The sequence below is a fragment of the Rattus norvegicus genome, chromosome 9 (genome assembly GCF_036323735.1).
Source record: "Rattus norvegicus strain BN/NHsdMcwi chromosome 9, GRCr8, whole genome shotgun sequence".
Taxonomy (NCBI): domain Eukaryota; kingdom Metazoa; phylum Chordata; class Mammalia; order Rodentia; family Muridae; genus Rattus; species Rattus norvegicus.
Genome location: NC_086027.1, coordinates 44,233,175 through 44,253,161, shown reverse-complemented (window position 1 = coordinate 44,253,161; position 19,987 = coordinate 44,233,175). Strand labels below are relative to the sequence as shown.

General features: G+C 47.2%; 1 protein-coding gene and 1 pseudogene across 4 annotated transcripts; one reads left to right on the top strand and one right to left on the bottom strand.

Annotated features, from left to right (window-relative positions):
• Positions 1-5,315: 5,315 nt before the first annotated feature.
• Positions 5,316-18,165, bottom strand: Cfc1 (cripto, FRL-1, cryptic family 1). 4 transcript variants are annotated; one of them, XM_039084069.2, is made up of 9 exons: positions 18,118-18,148; positions 16,530-16,564; positions 14,954-15,143; positions 12,346-12,776; positions 12,042-12,091; positions 11,780-11,947; positions 11,114-11,228; positions 10,918-11,027; positions 5,316-5,623 (listed from the first exon to the last, which is right to left on the bottom strand). In XM_039084069.2, exons 4-9 carry the CDS (start codon positions 12,396-12,398, stop codon positions 5,514-5,516), a joined length of 606 nt encoding a protein of 201 aa, XP_038939997.1. In that variant the 5' UTR covers positions 12,399-12,776; positions 14,954-15,143; positions 16,530-16,564; positions 18,118-18,148; the 3' UTR covers positions 5,316-5,513. The 4 variants fall into 4 exon arrangements, with proteins under 4 accessions (XP_038939997.1, XP_063123654.1, XP_063123653.1 ...); XM_063267584.1 differs by lacking the exon at positions 14,954-15,143 and having other exon boundaries at positions 18,118-18,165; XM_063267583.1 differs by lacking the exons at positions 14,954-15,143; positions 18,118-18,148 and having other exon boundaries at positions 16,530-18,106.
• Positions 10,781-10,899, top strand: Snora51 (small nucleolar RNA, H/ACA box 51; annotated as a pseudogene).
• Positions 18,166-19,987: the final 1,822 nt, after the last annotated feature.

The following is a 19,987-nucleotide window of genomic DNA, read 5'->3' as shown; positions in this document are numbered from 1 at the left end:
CAGGGGTTGAGTAATTGGGATATGTTTTCTCTGGGTTTAAATCATGTTCACCGGGTGTAGAACTTAACAGTACCACCCATTTCCCATTTGGGATCCCATGGGTTTGTGATATAGAGATGAAGTTTTTTCAACAGAGAAGAAAGTTAGAGTGAGGATACATGTGTGTTACTTGTGTGATGCTTTGTATATGCTTGGCCCAGGAAGTGGCACTATTTGGAGGCGTGGCCTTGTTGGAGTAGGTATGTCACTGTGGGTGTGAGCTTTAAGACCCTCACCCTAGCTGCCTGGAAATCAGGTCTTCCATTAGCAGCCTTCAGATGAAGATGTAGAAATCTCACCTCTGCCTAAACCATACCTGCCTGGATGCTGCCATGTTCCCGCCTTGATGATAATGGACTGAACCTCTGAACCTGTAAGCCAGCCCCAATGAAATGTTGTCCTTTATGAGAGTTGCCTTGGTCATGGTGTCTGTTCACAGCAGCACAACCCTAGCTAAGACAACCTGGCATCTTCAAGACCAGTATGGGCGGCCTCCATGTAGGTCTGGCCATTCTTTACAATACCCTTCTGTTTGTTCATAGAGGAAGCAGGCAAAAAGGTCACGGGTGGAAGGAGAAGGGGGCAGATACAGAGGTGACAGGAATTATAATCAGCTCCTGATAGCCAAAATCCAACAATGCAAATACCTCAGTGTCTGAGATATGGGACCCACTCGTGACCTTCTAAGCTCCAATGTGCTTGAGCTTGAGCTTCACTTCTCTGGCTGCAACATGCACTGTTTTGTAGGCTCAAGCCTCCATTTCACAACAGCTGCTATCTTTGGTGGTCACCCCTGTGGGCCTACCATGTCTAATATGTTGGTATCTCCACTGCAATGGAGGCCGCACCCTCACCAACAGCCTCCTGGACTCTCTGACGCAAAGAGGCCCGCCATGGTGTATGACTTCAGGCTTCAGGTTCTCTCACCCACCCACCCCTTCCATCATGGGATTCCCGTGCAATTGAGAACGCATCTTCACCAAAGGCCTCTCACCTCTCGTAGCACCAACTTTTCATGTCCCCTTTATTTCTGCAGCTGTCGTGCCACTAAAACCAGTAAGTCTCAGCTTATTAAATTCTAAGGACTCGATAGCTTTTCCAGACCAAATGCTTCCCCAAATCAACACGGCTGGGCATATCACAGTAAGACCTCCGCTCCTGGTACCGACTTCTCTGCCGGTTACGTTTCTGAATGTAACAGCCACCACGATCAAAAGCAACTTCCGGAAGAGAAGTTTTATTTTGGCTTACGGTCCCTGTAGGTGAGTGAGTTCATCATGCCAGAGCAGGCGTAGCAGCCGGCGTGTATCCGCGCAGGAAGGCGATTATTTCTTCACTCTGTTCAAACACAAAGAAAGCAAACAGGAAGTGTGACGAGGCTTTAAAATGTCAGTAAAATACTTCCCCCTGTAACCACCACAAATGGTGCCACCACCTGGGGACTCAGTGTTCAAATACGTGAGACATCTCCGTCAGTTCTGGGTTACTCTGGACCATCGCTCGGGGATGAATTAAGGCCTTTCTGGCAGAGAGATTCAGCCTCTTTGGACTGCATGTCAAACAGCTGCCCAAAAGCATATTTACTGATTGTTACACATAAAGGTTTTTTTGTTTTTCCAGTAAAACAAGATCCTCATAGCAAAGCCCTTGATCTAATCTATGTGGCTCCTGAAGGAAGACGTCAGGCCCCTGCAACTTAGTCCTTACTGTGCGCTGTCTGCAGCACTCAGTAATGCTACACATTCCGGGTGTGCCGGGACAGTCACGTGACCAAAGTCACGCAAAGGCTGAGAAACTCCTTCAGAAAAACAACTCCACAGATGACAGAAAACAATCCCGGTTCTCTACGATGATTTCTTCAAGGTCAAAGGACTTCTAGAAAACAGCTATTTCATTCTAACGTTTGCCCTAGATCCGACGATCTGTATCAACTAGAATTCCACCACATTCTACTCCCCGGCCCCCTCGAGCAGCAAGGTCATGTCGTATATGCAAAATACACATAGCCCAACTTCAAAAGAGCCTATACACGGTTTCAACACTTGTTTAAAAGAAGTCTCTTAACTGTAACCCCTCATAAAATAAAAAAGCAAAGTGCGTACTGTGTATCGTCAAGATACAGTGGCACAGAACGTACTCTACCGACCCCCAAAGTGAGGAATAGTGGAGTAGAGAAATACAGGACCAAAGCAAAACTAAATTCCAGCAGGGGAAATCCAAAACCCTATACCTCCAGGGCCAGCATCTCTAATTCCAAAGGTCTTTGATGGCTTGGCTCATCCAGCTTTTAATTCTACACCATGTATCTTGCTTGGGTTGGTTCTACTCCCTCTGGGAAGTTCTCTTTGGCAGCTATCTCACAGCTCTGACATCTCAAACATCTTGGGGTCTCTGCCTGGACTGAGGCTTCACTTTCAGAGCTTCACAAAAGGCCTCCCGGGTGCTCCTTGCCTCCCAAGACTGTCTTCTTGCAGCAGCTCCAGCACAAGCACACAGTGCCTGGTCTCGGTGGCAGCTCTGAAAACAAGGGAGAATTCATGACCTCCTCGATCCTGCATCTTTTACATCCCCAAAGCCTACCCTGTGGATGACACGATGGAGCCTGGCTGCCAGCCTGGGATAGAATCACATTAGCAGCAGCTTCAACATACAGGTTTGTCGTTGCTGTTTGGTGGTGTTTTGTTTTGTTTTGTTTTGTTTTGTTTTTATAGGAACCAAACCTGTAGCCTCTCTTCACCACGTGGAGGGCCACCCAGGTACTGTCTTGCCCTCCGGGTACTTTCTCATTGTTCTTCTGTGGAGTAGGCAACTCCAGAATGATGCTAACAGTTATAGCATCTCTTCCCCACAAGCCTTGACTGTAACGTGAAGAATCCTAGAGCTCTTTCTGTTTCCAAACTGTATGTATGTTTTGTGGTTTTGTATTTTTCTCTGTTCCCCCTTGTTCTTGTTCGTCGTAGATCCGAATCAGAATGATCAGTCCAAAACTTTGCTCTCTTAAAATTTTCTCCATCAAAAAAGAAGCACATTGCTTTTTCATATTCAAAGATCATTTTATGTCTTGTTTTTATTCTTTGAGACATTCACACAATATATTTTATCATATTCCTTCCCTTTCCCCAGCTCTTACTATGTCTGCCTGTCTCTAACAAAACTAAAAAACCATGGAGTCTAGCTTTTGTTGGCCAACTTTGTGTTGGACAACTATTCCTGGGTGTGAGGCTTGACCTGGAGTGTGGTTGACATACCCGGTACCATTAAAGAAAACTGACCACCATCTCACAGAAGCCACTAATTGCTAATAGCTCCTTGTCCAGGGATGGGACTTCATACCCATACGTCTTCCTCCTCCAAACCGGGATTTTGTGCTGTGCAGGTCTTATGCATGCTGAGAGTCTCGATGAGTTCATATAGGTGTCTGCCCAGTTGTGTCTGAAGTCCCTTTCCTTGAAGTCATGCCCCGCCTCCGACAATCTTTCTCCCCTTCTTCCACATGGATCCCTGAGCTTTGAAGAGAAGGGTGTGATGTAGGCATCCCAGGCAAGACCAAACATTCTCTGTGCATTGCCTCGTTGTGGATCTCTGTGTTAATTATCATCAACTACAAGAAGAAGCTGATCTGGTGAAGGTTGAGCAGTGCACTGATCTATGAGTACAGCAATAGTGCCTTATAGTTGTTTTGCTATAGTTTTATTGCTATGGTTATTTAGTAGAATAATAGTTGCAGGTTTCCTCTTAGGACTTATGACCTGTCTAGTCTCAGGTGCTTGTCCTTATTGACAGTGTCTGATATGCATCCCAGCTCATGGCGTGGTTCTCAAACTCAATTTAAGACAAGAGGTTGGTTGTTTCTGTGACATTTTTGCCACAGTTGCACCAGAGGGTTTTAAGCTTGCTGGGCAGGTCATTATTATTGTTTACAGGGTTCACAGCTGGATGAAATCAATGATTACTTCCTCTAGTAGCATGTGTAACACCTTCCAACATGGCACACATTAGCCTCTAGGGGTGAAGCTTCCAGTTGAGTGCCAGCTATTTGTCTCCATATTCTGTGGCATAAGAATGTAATGTCTTCACATTAGGGCCTTAGAGTCAAGTTGTGGATAGTAATCAATAGCATTGGCAATAGCCTATAGCATATAGGTTTTGCTACCCCACCTATAGCTCCCAGCGAACCATGCTACCAGCCCCACCTGGTTTCCCTCTGATCCAACGTTGAAAGACACACACACACACACACACACACACACACACACACACACACACACACACGTTTGTTTTTGATTTGCTTTATTTAGCTCAATGGCCAGGCTCTTCAAAGCCTTCCTCACCTATCACACCCTTCTTTTCGCTCCCAGCTTAGCACCCTAAATCTACCCTCATGCAACTCCAGTCCCAGTTGGGAAAGCGACCAACAGTCACTCTGCCCAATATTTCACGTGACTGATGTCTCCTCTTTCTCCCTCTGAAGCATGGGGAATAAATTCTTCACTCTTTATCTGCTTGCCTACCTAGGGGGTGGGGAGTCCTGCCTATTCCACCCAGTTCATCTTTATTGATTCATCTTTATTGCTAGCATCTTTATTGATCATTCAAAAGCCAATTGGGGAATAGGACCTTCAGTGCTCACATGCAGATTCCCAATCAGAGCATCAGAGTCACCCCCTACAGTAGCCTATAATATTTGGGGATGTTTGCGGGGTCCCACTGACCAACAACTCAAAAGATGTAACCTGTTCCTGGTCCTGAGGGTTTTATTATCATGTGATGTCTGGTTGGGGTATGCCCGCTCCATAACATGTTAAGTCCATTTAAACTCCTCATTTCATATATGCATATATTTTAAGAAGATGCTGTGATCCACCTCAAGCGGCCTCATTACTAACGAGGAGAAGGCAGCTGCCAGGATGCTCCCCCCAAGCCCCTCCTGTCTCCCTTCCAACCCCACACAGCATGTTTAAGAGTGTTGAGATTTGCCAAACCAGTGTTCAGGTCTCACAGTACCTCTCCCACAGGCTCAGAGGTCAGTGGAGACACTGACAGAGAACAGCAGGTGACCGGGAATCTCAGCAGTGAGGCATGAAAGTGAGGGTCCAGGCTGCTCAGACTGGCTGTTACCTGGGAGGGGCCACTTGTTTGGGGCCCTCCTTGAAGCCTATTCAGTACATACTCTGAAGCCTCCAGAAAGGGATTCTGAGTTGAACAGGCTGGGCTCTTGTATTCAGGTTTGCCTCCCCTGGAGACCGTGAAAAGAGGCTCAGCTAAGCAAGGAGGGCTCGCTGTTGAACGTCTTTATTGCACAGCACGAGGATCCAGCATATTTCAGCCATTCGGTCATTTACAGCATTCAACACTGAAGCAGATACCCACCACCCAGCTTTCCTGCAGGCGTGCTGTGGTGCCATGGGTAGTCAAGGGTGACACCTTGCAGGCTCAGGAGGAGATTCTGTCAGGGCAGTTCAGAGCCTCAGCCCTTACCAGCCACACACAACCTGCAGGAGGAGGCAGAGCACCAGCAGGAGGAGTCTCGGGATGCTGCATGCCCTTGATCCTCTGGCGCCTGAAGAGAGGAAGCTTTTCAGGTCTGGAAAAGAACACAGACAATATGTAAAGTGCATGGCTACAGGAACATAGATATGTCCGTACCCATTCTCACTAAAGCCCTCTCCTGCCTGGTACTCTAGGGATGTGTGTGTGTGTGTGTGTGTGTGTGTGTGTGTGTGTGTGTGTGTATATATTCTATTATGTATGAGTGTATATAATTTCTTTGAGGTAGGGTCACAGTAGTCATCCCTTAGCTAGCCTGGAACTCAGTACTCAGCACTTAGTACTAGCCTAGAGCTTAGTACTCAGACTAGGCTAGCTTCTGGCTCATAGAGGACCTCCTGCCTCTGCCCACCCCACCCCCCGAATGCTGGGACCAAAGGTGTTCACCACCAGGCCTGACCATTTTCAGGATGGCAGAGCTCTTGCTGAGTATGTGTTCAAAACAAACAAAGGAAAAGCTATTTTCCTCTGCAGCCAGAGACACCTAAATTCTCACAGAGCATTGAGAACTGAAGGGAAATGCCTCATTTGCTCTTACAAGCAAACAGCCCTTCAGCCTAACTCCTTTAGCTCCTGAGGAGAATGGGGACACCTCAGTGTCCCTCACTTGATCAAAGCAAACAGAACGATTTGCAGCCACTTGCTATACAGATGGCCGAACTTTCTGTACAGATTAGTTCTTTGTGTCTTTGTCTATATGCAGGTATGAGTACATGCATGTGGACAAGGTATCTGCATGCCTGTGGAGGTTAGAGGTCAACCTTGGTTGTCATGTTTCAGGCACCTTTCAGATCATTTATTTTTTAAAGACATTGTCTCTCACTTGGACCTAGCGCTCACAGATTAAGGTAAAGTGGCTGGCCAGAGACTGCTTCACAATAAAATAAAATAAACCATAAACAAACAAAGGTCCTCACAAACGAGCAATAAATGTTGATGCTGGGTGTGGTGGTACACTTCATCAATCCCAGCTCTCGGGATGTAAAGGCAGGTGGGTTCCAGACTGGCCAGAGAGATATACAGTGATAGCCTGTGTGCCTCAAAAAGAGGAGGAGCAGTCGGGGAGGGGAGAGGAGGAGGGAGAAGAGCAATTGATGAAGATCCCTCCTGACAGAGATCCTGGCCATGCACAGGTAATTGAACACGGCATCAGGTGAGGACAAGGTCTATCACACCTTTCCAGGAGAATGGAGGCCACCGTGGAGACTCAGGCCCCTTGGGCAGTTGGTCCTTACACACAAACTACACGTTCAAGTAAATAGTTTCATCAGGTTCTGTAAAGTAAGCAGCCTGGGGTCTCAAACTTGACCCGTGACCACTGTGGGGTGTGCTTCCCAAGTGATTCCTTGAGATTAGAAAGAAAAAAATCAGAATGTCCACTGTAGACTTAGATAAAAACTGAAACTTAAAAAAAAAAACTACATTTCTTATTCTGTGAATCCCCACAATTCTTTGTCACACTAGGGAAGAAAAAAAAAACTGTTATTTGTGGATGACTTGATACTGGTGCCTGAGACCTTATATATTCACCATAAGGTCTTCTAGGGAGGCTGGAGAGATGGCTCAATGGTTAAGAGCACTGACTGTTCTGCCAGAGGTCCTGGGTTCAATTCCCAGCAACCACATGGTAGCTCACAACCATCTGTGAATCCGATGCCCTCTTCTGGTGTGTCTGAAGATAGCTACAGTGTACTCACATACATTAAATACATTAAATAAATAAGTCTTTAAAAAGCAAAGAGGCCTTCTAGATTTTTTGACAGCTAGAGGCCTTTGTCACACCCATTACTTTTGCGCATCTGTGAGAAGGAAAGAACTGAAGCCAAGTTTGAGCACTCCCTGCCTGTCAGTATGTCTCTATGCTGCACAGACTACAGGACCAGATTCTCATTTCCTCTTGGAGGTTTTAGGGTCTCTGTGATGAGGGAAACACCACATCTGGTGTGAGATCCAGACCAGTGCTTCTGAGATCTCCAATCTGCAGCCCCTGCTGGAAGTGCCACTGAGTGGCCCCCTTCTGTACAGACACCACAAGAGCCATGCCCACCAAAAGGACACACACACACACACAGAGCATGCCTAGGATGGTTGAACACAACCCTGGGTATACACCACAAGCAGGTACTCCTAGGGCCAGGGGCTGGGTCTACTCACAGTTTTTTGTTCGTTTATTAGTTGGTTGGTGGTTGGGTTTTTTTTTTTTTTTAAGTTTATTTATTTCATATATGTGAGTACACTGTAGCTGTCTTCAGACACACCAGAAGAGGGCATCGGATCCCATTACAGATGGTTGTGAGTCACCATGTGGTTGCTGAACTCAGGACCTCTGGAAGAGCAGTCAGTGCTCTTAACCGCTGAGCCATCTCTCCAGCCTGGTTGGTTTGGTTTTTTTATTGTTGCCACATATGCCATTTAAAGGGGAAACTGAGGCCTAGGAGGTGGCTTGGTGGTCAAGAGTGCTCTTGCCGGGGCTGGAGAGATGGCTCAGTGGTTAAGAGCACTGTCTGCTCTTCCAGAGGTCCTGAGTTCAATTCCCAGCAACCAACCACATGGTGGCTCACAACCATCTATAATCAGGTCTGGTGCCCTCTTCTGGCCTGAAGGTGCATTACATGCAGGCAGAAAGCTGTATGATGTATACATGGTAAGTATAGGAGAGGATCAGAGTTCTGTTCCCAGCACATGTCTGGTGACCTGTAGCTTGAGTTCCTCAGGCCCTCTTCTGGCCTTCCTGAACATCTACACATATATGTTGTGCACGCACACACATTCATGTCTACATAAATAACAAAATAAATATAAAGAGAACTGAAATCATAGTGGTTTGACCTGGGTCTATCTCATGTTTAGATTAACACGCCAGCATTTCCCAGAGCTCCCATGTTTGTTAGTAGAGGCTAAACCAGGGTTTTGAACATTCTAACTGCTATGCCACCCACCACACAACACAATAGTCAATTGACTTTTTTTTTTCCCCTTGCATCTCTGATGATGGGACTCAGGGCCTGGCACATGCTAACGGAGGACTATGGTGTTGAATCCCACGCCAGCCCTTCATTCACTGTTGTTTGTTCATGAACATTGATTCATCGTCCTTCAGGGCTGCTCTGATGGGGAGAGCTTTGGCTGTGTCTAACCTGAGCTAGGTGGGAGCTTCCCATTCTTTCAGATGGAGGACACAGACAGAGCAAAGGCTCTTTAGCCTGAGGGAAATGCCTCCATGAGATCCAACACAGCACCACGGTGCCCCAAGATATCTGCTAGATACCTTGGCAGAAACACATCCCAACTCATCACAACACAGCCGTAAGGCATTTTCTCAATTAGTGATCCACGGGGGAGGGCCCAACCCACTGTAGGTGGTGCCATCCCTGAGCTGGTGGTCCTGGGTTCTATAAGAGAGCAGGCTGAGCAAGCCAGGGGAAGCAAGCCAGTAAGTAACATCCCTCCATGGCCTCTGCATTGGCTCCTGCCTTCAAGTTTCTTCCCTCTGTGAGTTCCTGTGCTAACTTTCTTTGGTGATGAACAATGATGTGGAAGTGTAAGCTGAATAAACCCTCTCCTCCCTAACTTGCTTCTTGGTTGTGAAGTTTTGTGCAGAAACACAGACCCTGACTAAGACAGTTTCCATGGGATTGGATGTTAAAACACAGCCACTTCTCAACATTCTAAATAAGACTGTCACAAATGAAGATACTCGTTCATATTGAGAGTAACTCTCACAATGAAGGCTCATGGGTGACGCGGTGGTCTGTTTGATACCAGTGGGAGTTTTTATCTCTGGGTTTCCTTCTCCCCAACAGAGAGGCAACAGATGCTCTTCCTAAACTGTGGTGGAATCCAATGATGTCAGTGGGCGGGGCACACTGGTTAAGAATACAGTCGGCACAACTTCAGGGGTGACCATCCCTTACCCATGAGCATCAGCTGGAAAGCTTGAACAGGGTACTCCCCATTGCTGACGTCAGCCTTTGAGATGGGCCCTGCAACGCCGCCAGTCGATCAAAGGCACAAGGTTGTTAACTGCACTTTCTGTGCCTGGCCAGCTACCCTGGAGGAGGATCTGGATATTTTGTCCAGCTTGGATGGATGGAAGCATATATTCAGAAGCCTGTGCCGCTGACCATGGCAGATAGAGAGGAGGCTTGGTCCTGGACGTTTCCAAGGACGGGAAACAGTAATTGGCTATCCTGACTCTCAGATGCTGCTCTGCAGACCTTGCATGGGAAAATTGCTAAAGTCCACAAAGAGCCCTTTCCCATAATTCCCAGGGAAGAAGCTCTGGTAAGAATTGAGTTCACCTGCAAGGTCACTAGCCTGTAAATTTACCCTGATTCCCAAACTTCGTGTCCTCCAACCTCTGGGGCCCAGGGCTAGCAAATCAAGAGACATAAACTCAACAAAAGGAGATTGCTTGGGAGAGAAAGGGCTTTGCATGATTGGTGAACAGAGAAATGCATTGGGAATGTGGAAGGCTAGGCCTGGAGACATTGCTGGTGCCCCACAGGAAGGGAAGGGAGATTCAGAAGGAAGCTGCCATTGAATGTCCTCCTCCACTAATGTCTTGACCCAGGGCTGTGACCTGAGGGTGGGGCTAGGCAGCGGAGCTGAGAATCTTCCCTGCTCTGGCTCTGCCCTTCCTAGACTGCCACGGGAGAAGGAAAGGATGAAAATGTCACTGTCACACCCACCGGAGTGCCTGAGAAAGAGCAGGAAAGGAACTCCGGGTTTCATGTCACACAATGCACAGCCAAATTACCCAGAGGTGAGAAAGGCAGAGACAGCACGGGGCTGAAGGGTGAACATTCCGCGACTGTGCCTACCACTGGGGAATCCACGCCAGCTTCTGTTAAGATGAGGAAGGCTGTAGCCGAAGACATCAGGTTGGAATGTGGCAGCCCCCCCTTCTTTGTCAGCACTGTCCCCATGTACCCAGTGTTCGGAGATCACTAGCGATCTGCTCTGCTAGCTTGGCTCCCAGGTTAAGCCTGCTGGGCACCGTACATCCAGCGATGACCATAAATTCCCCGCGGATTCACAGGGATCGGAACGTCATTGGGCTATACATGGATCTAATCTAATTTGATCATTTTTATGTCTCCTGGCACAAGCTGATGTTCTATGGACTGGTGTGCCAAGCACTAACAACAAAGACACAAGTGTATACGTGTGTGAGGTAAAAGTGTATTGTTGGGGCCTCCTTGTGCTTGCCACAGGCTGTGTTCCTACCCTGACTGTATAGAAAGAAGAGGCAGAATAAACCTACAGCCTAGGCCACTGTGCCTGGTCTGTAGGGTGAATAGGGAGACGGGGCGGGAAGGACGCTCTTACCACAGTGGCTGAATGTTTGGCGTGGGAGGCAGTAAAGGGCTGAGAAGATGCACCTGCATAGGCGGCAGCTGTGCAGGGTCCAAGCTCCGTGCCCCAGTGCGCCACAGTCTCTGCAGGGGCCAGAACAGGTCAGTGTTGTCAGTTTGCCCCTCCCTCCCAAGCCAGTCCCCGCCCAGCCTACTTTTACCCCACCCACCTGTGTCTCTGGTCGTGCTCGCAGTAGCGACCTGTGAAGTGCGCGGGGCACACGCAGAAACTGCCCAGAACGCAGGTGCCTCCATTGTGGCAACAGCGGGATCCAGGGACCGCACCTGCAGGATGACCCGGGTCAGCAGCTGTGTTAGCCTCCGGTGGCGCTTGGCAAGTCCCCTCCCGCAGAGGGGCAGGGCTTGGGAGGGGACCGTGCCTGCTGAGTGTTTGCTAGGTAAACCCCACTCTTCAGTTGATGAAAGCTAGAAAACAAGGTAGCAGGAATGTGGGCGGGGTCCCGGCGGGGACAGCCCTTGATACCCTCCAAGTTGCTTCTCTCCCTCTCTCTTCCACTGTTAAAGTCAGCATGTGACTTTGTGGACAGTGATTAACCACAGGCCTCCCAGGCAGGACCACCCAAGGGTGTGATGTCGCTAGCCGGGCCTAGAGCCACTGAGTTTGCTGGAGTTGCCCGAAAGCTAGGCGGCAGCATTTATCTTATTTACAGAGCAAAAGTTGCTGGGTTTACCCATGAAAAAGGGAATGAGACTTCAGAGTAAACTTCCTTCTTTTTTTAACTTGAGGTGAAAAGACGCCCCTGTCCGTGTCTCCCTTCCAGCCCGGGTGCTCGGGATCCACTGCCGAGGATGCGTAGCGTAGAGCTAAGACTTACTCTCCTCCAAAGTGTTGGAACCAGAAAGGGCCTCCGACGGGTGCGCTCCCTCCTGGCTGTCATTCTTTCTACTGGAACTACTCAGGGTTCCATCCAGTGTCGTCCCTGGGAGCTTTGGAGACAGGAGATAGCTAATTTCTCTGGCACCATCTCCTTCTCTCTGATAGCCTTTAAAGAACGACAAAGAGACAGAGATTTTACTATTTATAACTGAAACTGGGGGGGGGGGTGCGGGGATGGGGGGAAGGGGGTATTAACTTACTGTTTCCCGGACGGATGAGCTGCAACGCCACAGTCATCAAGAACAGAGGCCTAGAATATTTAAAGGAAGTCGTTGACGTTTCTAGTCCACAACCAGTCTAAGACAATTCCACACGTCAGTCATAATGTAAAATGTATAGGACATTTATAACTCAATAAAAATCACAAGCATCCGTAATCATTGTACCCCTTGTAAATTTTAAGGGTACCATCACAGTTTAGAAAGGTCATGAGACAGAAGATGGCCGGAGGATTTCAACCCTCCTAGCCTGGCTTTCTAATACCTGGCTGACTTCTGTCCTTACCTAGCTCCATTCGTTTTCAAACCGACACCCTGGGTTGCCGAGTTCCCTCTCATCCGTGCTTGAGGACCGATGGCCACGGAAGTTGAAACTCAAATGTTCTAGCCCTGGAGGAGTCCTTTGCTTCAGGTCTTGGAGTCACTATAGCGGGTTACAGAATGCACAAGCTTGCAAGATGGGGATGTCTCTGCCCTCTGCCTGGGCCAGAAGATGGCGGGGCTGAAGGAAGATCTGGGAGTCCAGGTGCTGGAGCCCCCTCAGGTCAGGACTGCTGAGCCACCAGGCTTGGAGTGCTGACTCCACGCAGTCCTGGATGCAGAGGGGGTGGAGATGGGCTGCCTGGCTCCCCAGTGCTGTTTACAGTGTTGGTGACAGCAGGGTGGCTGATCCCTGAAGTAAACCATTAGGGACTGAGACAAGCCTCCTCACCCACCCTAGAAAACAAACAAGAAATTGAAAAGGTTGAAATCTCAGCAGGAACCAAAATTTCTTTCTTGCTTTGGCAAGAGATAGGAGTGGAGATTCCCTACTGTATAGTTCTTGGGCTGGGAGGTAGAAAGGGTTCGGCTGGAGAGCGGTCTGGTCGATGGGACACAGCAGCTGAGGACTGCTTCTAAATGTCCTGCATGCTGACCGGGAAGGCAAGGGGGGGACCCTGCAGGCTCTGTGTCCTGGGGCGCTTCTCTGCTCCCACACATGGTGTTTCTGCCCTCTGCTGTGCACAGCACTCTCTGGGGAGACATATGCTTCCCTGATGTCACAGGTGAGGAAGCTGAACCTTGAGTGGGTAAGCCCTTTGGCAAGTAGATCATTGAGAAAAAGATTATGCAGACTGTATGCTGAGCCCGCAGCTCATCTGTGCACAGTCCCTTTTGCCTGAGCTGAGATGCTGCAGCCTGAATCACTGGAGTGGGTGCCCTGGGGCTTCTGCTCCTCAGATATTCTATCTGCTGAGATAGGACCGAGCCCTATCATTATCATAAAGGAGGACACTTGGCAACAGGTGTGGTAAGATCTTCTGTGACTTTATGTAGAAACTCAGTTCTAAAAAATCTTGTTTCCTCTGAAGTTGAAATGTTTGGCATTAACTTGATTTATTTTTTTCCTTTAAATACAAGCTTCATCAAAGAGGCTGTTAAATCAGAAGAAATTGGTGAGTTTCCTCAGCCTGTGACCTCCCAATGAAAGAAAGGGTTCTGTGAGCTTCCAGGACGAGAAAGGAACTGGCAAACACAGTGGACAAAACAGAGGACTCTAGGCTCCACCCTACAGTTACCTAGCAACATCCTGGTACTACTAGCCTAGCTCACTGTGTAAAACAACTCTCTCTCTCTCTCTTTCTCTCTCTCTCTCTCTCTCTCTCTCTCTCTCTCTCTCTCTCTCTCTGTGTGTGTGTGTGTCTGTCTGTCTGTCTGTCTGTCTTTCTTTCTTCCTCTCCATCTCCTTCTCCCTCCCTCCCCATTTTATCTCTGTCCATCTTCTCTCTCCCCACATTACCAGCTGGCCTCTTCCCTTCTCTCTCCCTCCCCTTTCTCAGCCTCTACTCCCTTCCCCAGACCCCCTTCCCAGGTCCCAAATAAACTTCCTTTTATACTAGGCCTGTCCTATGGCTGATACCCCAGGGGAATGCTCTGCATGGGCCCACTAAGGCCCCTCCTCCTGCTGCATCATACCCCGTTTTATAAAACATATCAACTAGTAAATCACTCAGTTCAATCACATGTACAAAACGAACACATTTTATAACTTGAAATCAGTGCATACTTTTATATGAGCTGAGCGACTGTAATTTTTAAAGTATAGGACTAGAGAGACGGTTCAGCAGCCAGGACCACTTGTTGCCCTTGCAGACGACCTGGGTTCCATTCCCAGCCCCCACGTGGTGATTCATAACTATCGATAACTCCACAGGATCCAAAGCCTTCTGCTGATGTCCCCAGGCACTAGAAATGCACACAGTGCACAGAAAAGCAGGCAAGCAAAATATGCATACTCCTAAGGTAAACCTGAAGCAGTCACTCTGCAGCTAACTGGGTGATCGCATTTCTTTACATGCACAGGTTTTAGGATGATGATGGTACAGAAAGCTATGAGAAATTCTTGATAATACTCAAGTTTAAAAAAGCTATCTCAAACCTAACCTTGCCTCCACACGATTTCCTTTACTAAAATTTTCATGGTGTCCATTTGAAAGCATACCCAAGAGCTGGGATATTTATCCAGTAAATTCAGACTCCTTATGTAAGTGCGAACCCGGCCAATCCCAGTTCCCCCTGGGCTGAATTGTCACTGAGTCAGGAAAAGCAGTTCCCAGACACCTTGGCCCCCACAGGTCTGATTTGCTGTGGTTCACCTGTGGCCTGTTTGCTTGCTAGGCAGGAGCTAAACCTCCTGAGACACATGGCCACTGCCTGATGAGGTTTGGGAATTCTACACTTTATGGTTGGAAACTGCACATGAAGGGAAAGAAAGGGCTTGCCTGCCAGACAGGAGAGAGACAAGCAGCAGCAGGGGATGCCCCTACCTCTGCTGTTTGCTTAAGGTCCAGGCGCCTGAGGAGCCTCAGAGAGAGGCCCTGGGTGTCAGAACTGTTGTTGATAAACCTTCTCACCTCACTGTTACTTGCTCTGCAGCAGGCCTTTGTGGTCCAGGCTGAGCCATTTACTCCCCATCAAAGGAAGAGCTTGGCATGTCACCCCAGACAGAGCTGCTGCATATCTGCCACCAAGGAGACCCAGCAGGAAGGGCTTGCCTGGCAGAGGCTGAGTGGGGCAGGGGGAGAGGATTCTCTCTTGTTATCTCTGTAAGAGATAAGACTGGAGTCACTGATCCTGCCTCCTGGGGGTCATCCCTAACTCACAGTGTGTGGGAACCAGGACCTCCCTGGCCCAGGACAGGACTGCATGCTGTCTGTCCCCTGTCCTCCTCTGGGACAAGCTATCACAGAGGAAATGACCTGATACAGATAGGTGTGGGGATTCTCTGAGCAAGGCTGAGAGCTTTCTGGGGTCAGAGGGGAGGCAGATGTGGCTCATCCCAACTCCTGGGTGCTTGGCTGAGGCACTTTCTGTCTGTCTGGCCTTTTCTCTCCTGGGTACATCATGGAGTGAAGCCATACTGTGCTTGTCCTCTGGGCCCTGGTAGCACAGGCACAAGACCAACAAGGGGCTAATGAGACCTCATGAAACTAGAAAGATTCTGAGAGGTTATTTCTCTGCCACGGGTGAAATGAGCCCATTTAAACCAGGTTAGATTAGATTAAAGGTAGGTTTATTGGGCAGCTGCTCTCAGGGTGAGTTTACTAACCCCAAGGACTGAGACTAGTCAGGGGAGGCCATGGATGTGTGATGGGGAAAAGGAGAAAGAAAGAAAATGCTCATTCTCAGAGAAGAGAACAAGAGATTAAAACAGTCTGGATTATTTGGAGGAAGAACCTCTGAGGGAAGGGCAGCCCAGCCCCTGATCTGGAAATTTCAGGGTTGGGGTCAGGGTGTGCCAGAGAGGGAGTGAGGGATGCTGGGAGAACCTGGATCCTGGGTCTGCTTTTTGTAAAATAGGCACCTCAGGGAGTTGGGGATTTAGCTCAGTGGTAGAGCGCTTGCCTAGCAAGCGCAAGGCCCTGGGTTCGGTCCCCAGCTCCGAAAAAAGTAAAAAAGAAAAAAGAAAAAAGAAAAAAGAAAAAAAAATATGCACCTCAGTCCCTTGTCCTGGTCTGGAAATCAAACTGCTTCTTATAGCAAAGGACGTCATTGCTTGAGTGCAGCCTCCTGAATGGGCGGAAGTTTATCTATGGAAGCTATACATCTGAGAAAGCCTTTGTGTCCAGAACATAGAACTCAGAAAACCAAACATCAAGAAAACAAACCAACCAGTTAAAAACCGGGGCACGGAACTAAACAAAAAGTTAAGAAGAAATAAAATTAGCTAAGCAATCTTTTAAATAAATGTTTAATATCCTTAGCTATCAGTGACATGTGAATTAACGCTACTTTGAGATGTCATCCTACCACAATCAGAGTAGCAAAAATCAGTAAAACAAGTGACAAAGCTGACATGTGCATCTGGAACGCAAACTGGGGGAGCCACTATACAAATCCCCATGGCAGTCCCTTAAACACCACGACTGGCTGCTTTATACCACCCCTGAGTATATTTCCGAAGGACTCTAAATCCTACTACAGAAATACCTGGTAATCCATGTCCGCTGTCCTCTGTTCACAAACTGCAAGAAATAGATAACTGGGTAATAGAAAACTGGGAAAATGAAACCGTGGATTTCACAGGTACAAGGAAGGAACTCAAAGTGATCATTTGGAATACAGGAACCCAGATCCAGAAAAGCAAATGCCCCATGTTCTTCCTAATATTTGGATCTAGCTTTAAATATTTAGATGTGTGTGTGTGTGCACATGCTTGTGTGTGCACACATTTAAATTGAAGTGTCCAGAGAGGGTAGATTTCAAGGAAAGGGAAGTGGAACAAATGTGGTAGGAAGAGGCACGAGAAATGATGGAACAGGACAGCAGGAAGGGTTAAATGGGGTGGAGGCAACAGGAGAGGGGAATAATGGGAATAAATGATATTAAAATAAATAATACTAAAAATGAGGGAACGTGGGAATAAGTAATACTAAAAACTTCTGCAAATTCCATGTGGAAAACTACTATTATAGAAGTTCCTAAAATAGATACACATATAAGAGGGGTTTAAATGAAGTTACCTGATAATTCTGGGTACAATGGCTCTCCCAGACACCACATGCTATCAAATAAAAAGCCCAATAGTACGAGTTAACTTTTCTCAAGCTGTTGATCAGTGGGATCGCATGGACACACACACACACACACACACACACACACACACACACACACAGACTCTCTCACACTACAGTCTATTTCCAGAGTTCTTGGACACTTTCCAGACCTTGATCAGAAATCATCATGGAAGACAGGAAGCAGACGTCTGTAGCAAAATCGTGTTTCCAAGCCATGACACCTCAGTTGAGACATGAACTCAGCAAGCGGGACGTCGTGAATGAGACTTGCACAGGACTAAGCAAGCCAAATTCACAGCATAAATGGGGTGGGGAGCACATGAAGTTCCATTCCTCTCTCAGGGGTTTGATCAATGGCTTCTGGAGAGCTAGAGCTAGTTTTCTTCGATGATTAGGTCCCTGCTCCAGTAGTCAGTCCCTGGACACCCATGCACACACAGGCAGCACTAAATACATTCAGTGGGTATTAAAAAAAAAAATTTAAGAGTGCACATGAAGTTGGGAGGGGAAAGGCATGAAGTGGGAAGGACTCAGAGGGGAGGGATGAGAACAGGAGCCTGTGGAGGACATTTTATTCCTAACCACACAGGGTCTTCCTTTACTAATTGAGCTAATTTGAATCACTGAAATCTGTTTGACAAGAAATCTCGGTTGCAATTTGCATAAGGATGAGAAAATTAAGCACCATCCCAGTATCCCCTGAAGGGAAATTCATCTTGTCAACTTACGATTTATGTAAGAATGCACTGTGTGTGGCTATATAATTGTTTTTCTGTGTTGTTATGTGTCTAAAAGAGAAGGGGGCAGAGTTAGGCAACCATCCTGGAAGTCCTAAAGCTAACTGAGGAGCAAACTGGTAGCTAATCATTTTCCATTGTCTAACTTCCTGCATGCTAAAATCGCTGTTTATGCTCAAGTGGAGAGGGTTTAATGAGAGAACGAGACATGGGAGAGGGATGAGAGAGAGAAGAAAAAGGAGAGAGAGGTTAGAAAATGTCTACCTTTTATTTGGAATATGACATAACTGCTCCCAGGTGAACGTGGGAACTAAGCCAAAGGTATGCTGGGAATGTCGCCATGGCAACAGTGACCAGGCAGTGTCACTGCTGGGGGCAAAAGCAATTCCTGATACCAACAGTTAATATTAAAAGTTAATACAGGTGGGGTTGGGGATTTAGCTCAGTGGTAGAGCGCTTGCCTAGGAAGCGCAAGGCCCTGGGTTCGGTCCCCAGCTCCGGAAAAAAAAAAAAAAAAAAAAAAGTTAATACAGGGGTTGGGGATTTAGCTCAGTGGTAGAGCGCTTGCTTAGGAAGCACAAGGCCCTGGGTTCGGTCCCCAGCTCCGAAAAAAAAGAACCAAAAAAAAAAAAAAAAAAAGTTAATACAGTAGAATCTTCCTAAAATACATACACACACATATATACTTCATGTGCATGTATACATACACAAATACATGTAAATCATACACATATACACAGACTCATATACATCATATATACATATATATCATATACACAGACAGATACATATACATCATACATGTACACATATATATCATGTACATATACACATACATATGTACATCATATACACATGCAGACACAGATACATATACATCATATACATATACACATACACATATACGAAGGTGATCTAAAGGAAATCCCCAAATGATGGGGGAGACAAGACCCGCTGGATGACTCCAGCACCAGGATTAGGTTATATTTAATTGAGTTGTTGGCCCAAAAGGTCCATGGGGACCCCAAACATCCCAGGCTGCTCCCTAGACTGAGGTCTGTTCTCCACAAGGCCTCACTGATGAAGACAGCATCTACACAACTCATTGAACATGAAGATATTGTGCTGGCCTTCATAGAGCCTTCACCCCTACATGCTAGCACCTTTAGTACAGGAAAGCGCTCTGCGTGCTACCAAAAGAGAAATATCAACTGCCACCCAGCCACGCACCCTGTGATCAACAATGGCGGCCTGCCTACAAGGTATGCTAGTGTAATCGTGGTGCAAGCTCGTGGGAGTGACCCACTGTGTAAGTCACTGCTCTGTTGCAGTGAAGAGACCAGGACCAAGGCAGCTCTTACAAGAGAAAGTATTTAACTGGGGCTGGCTTACAGTTTCAGAGGTTTAGTCCATTATTGCATGGCAGGAAGCATGGCCGTGTGCAGGCGGGTGAGGATCTCTGTAAGTTTCAGGCCAGCTTGGTTCACATAATGAATTAAGTTCCAGGTTAGCCAGGGTTGCACAGTGGGACTCTGTTCCAACATGAACAATAAACTAACAGACAAACAGATACATGTTCTTTTTAGGATAATCAAGGCCAATGAAAAAATTAAAAAGACATAAAAATGCTTTGTGTCAACTAAAGCACCTCTAGCTGCTGGAGAGATGGCTCAGTGGTTAAGAGCACTGACTGCTCTTCCAGAGGTCCTGAGTTCAAATCCCAGCAACCACATGGTGGCTCGCAACCATCTGTAATGGGATCTGATGCCCTCTTCTGGTGTGTCTGAAGACAGCTACAGTGAACTCACATACATACAATAAATAAATCTTAAAAACCCTCTAACTAATGTACATCAAAGTCTCTTTATTACATTATAGTTATGAATTTCTTTTCTGAGACCAGACATATATATGCAATAGTTGGTAAAAATGAGCTTTTTAAAATCAAGGTTGCAATAGACAAAAAATAATGTATAATAAAGACCTTCCTAGGGGTTGGGGATTTAGCTCAGTGGTAGAGCGCTTGCCTAGGTAAGTGCAAGGCCCTAGGTTCTGTCCCCAGCTCCGGACAAAAAAAAAAAAAAAAAAAAAGACCTTCCTGTCCAATTCCTTTTCGAAGATGGGACTAGACGAG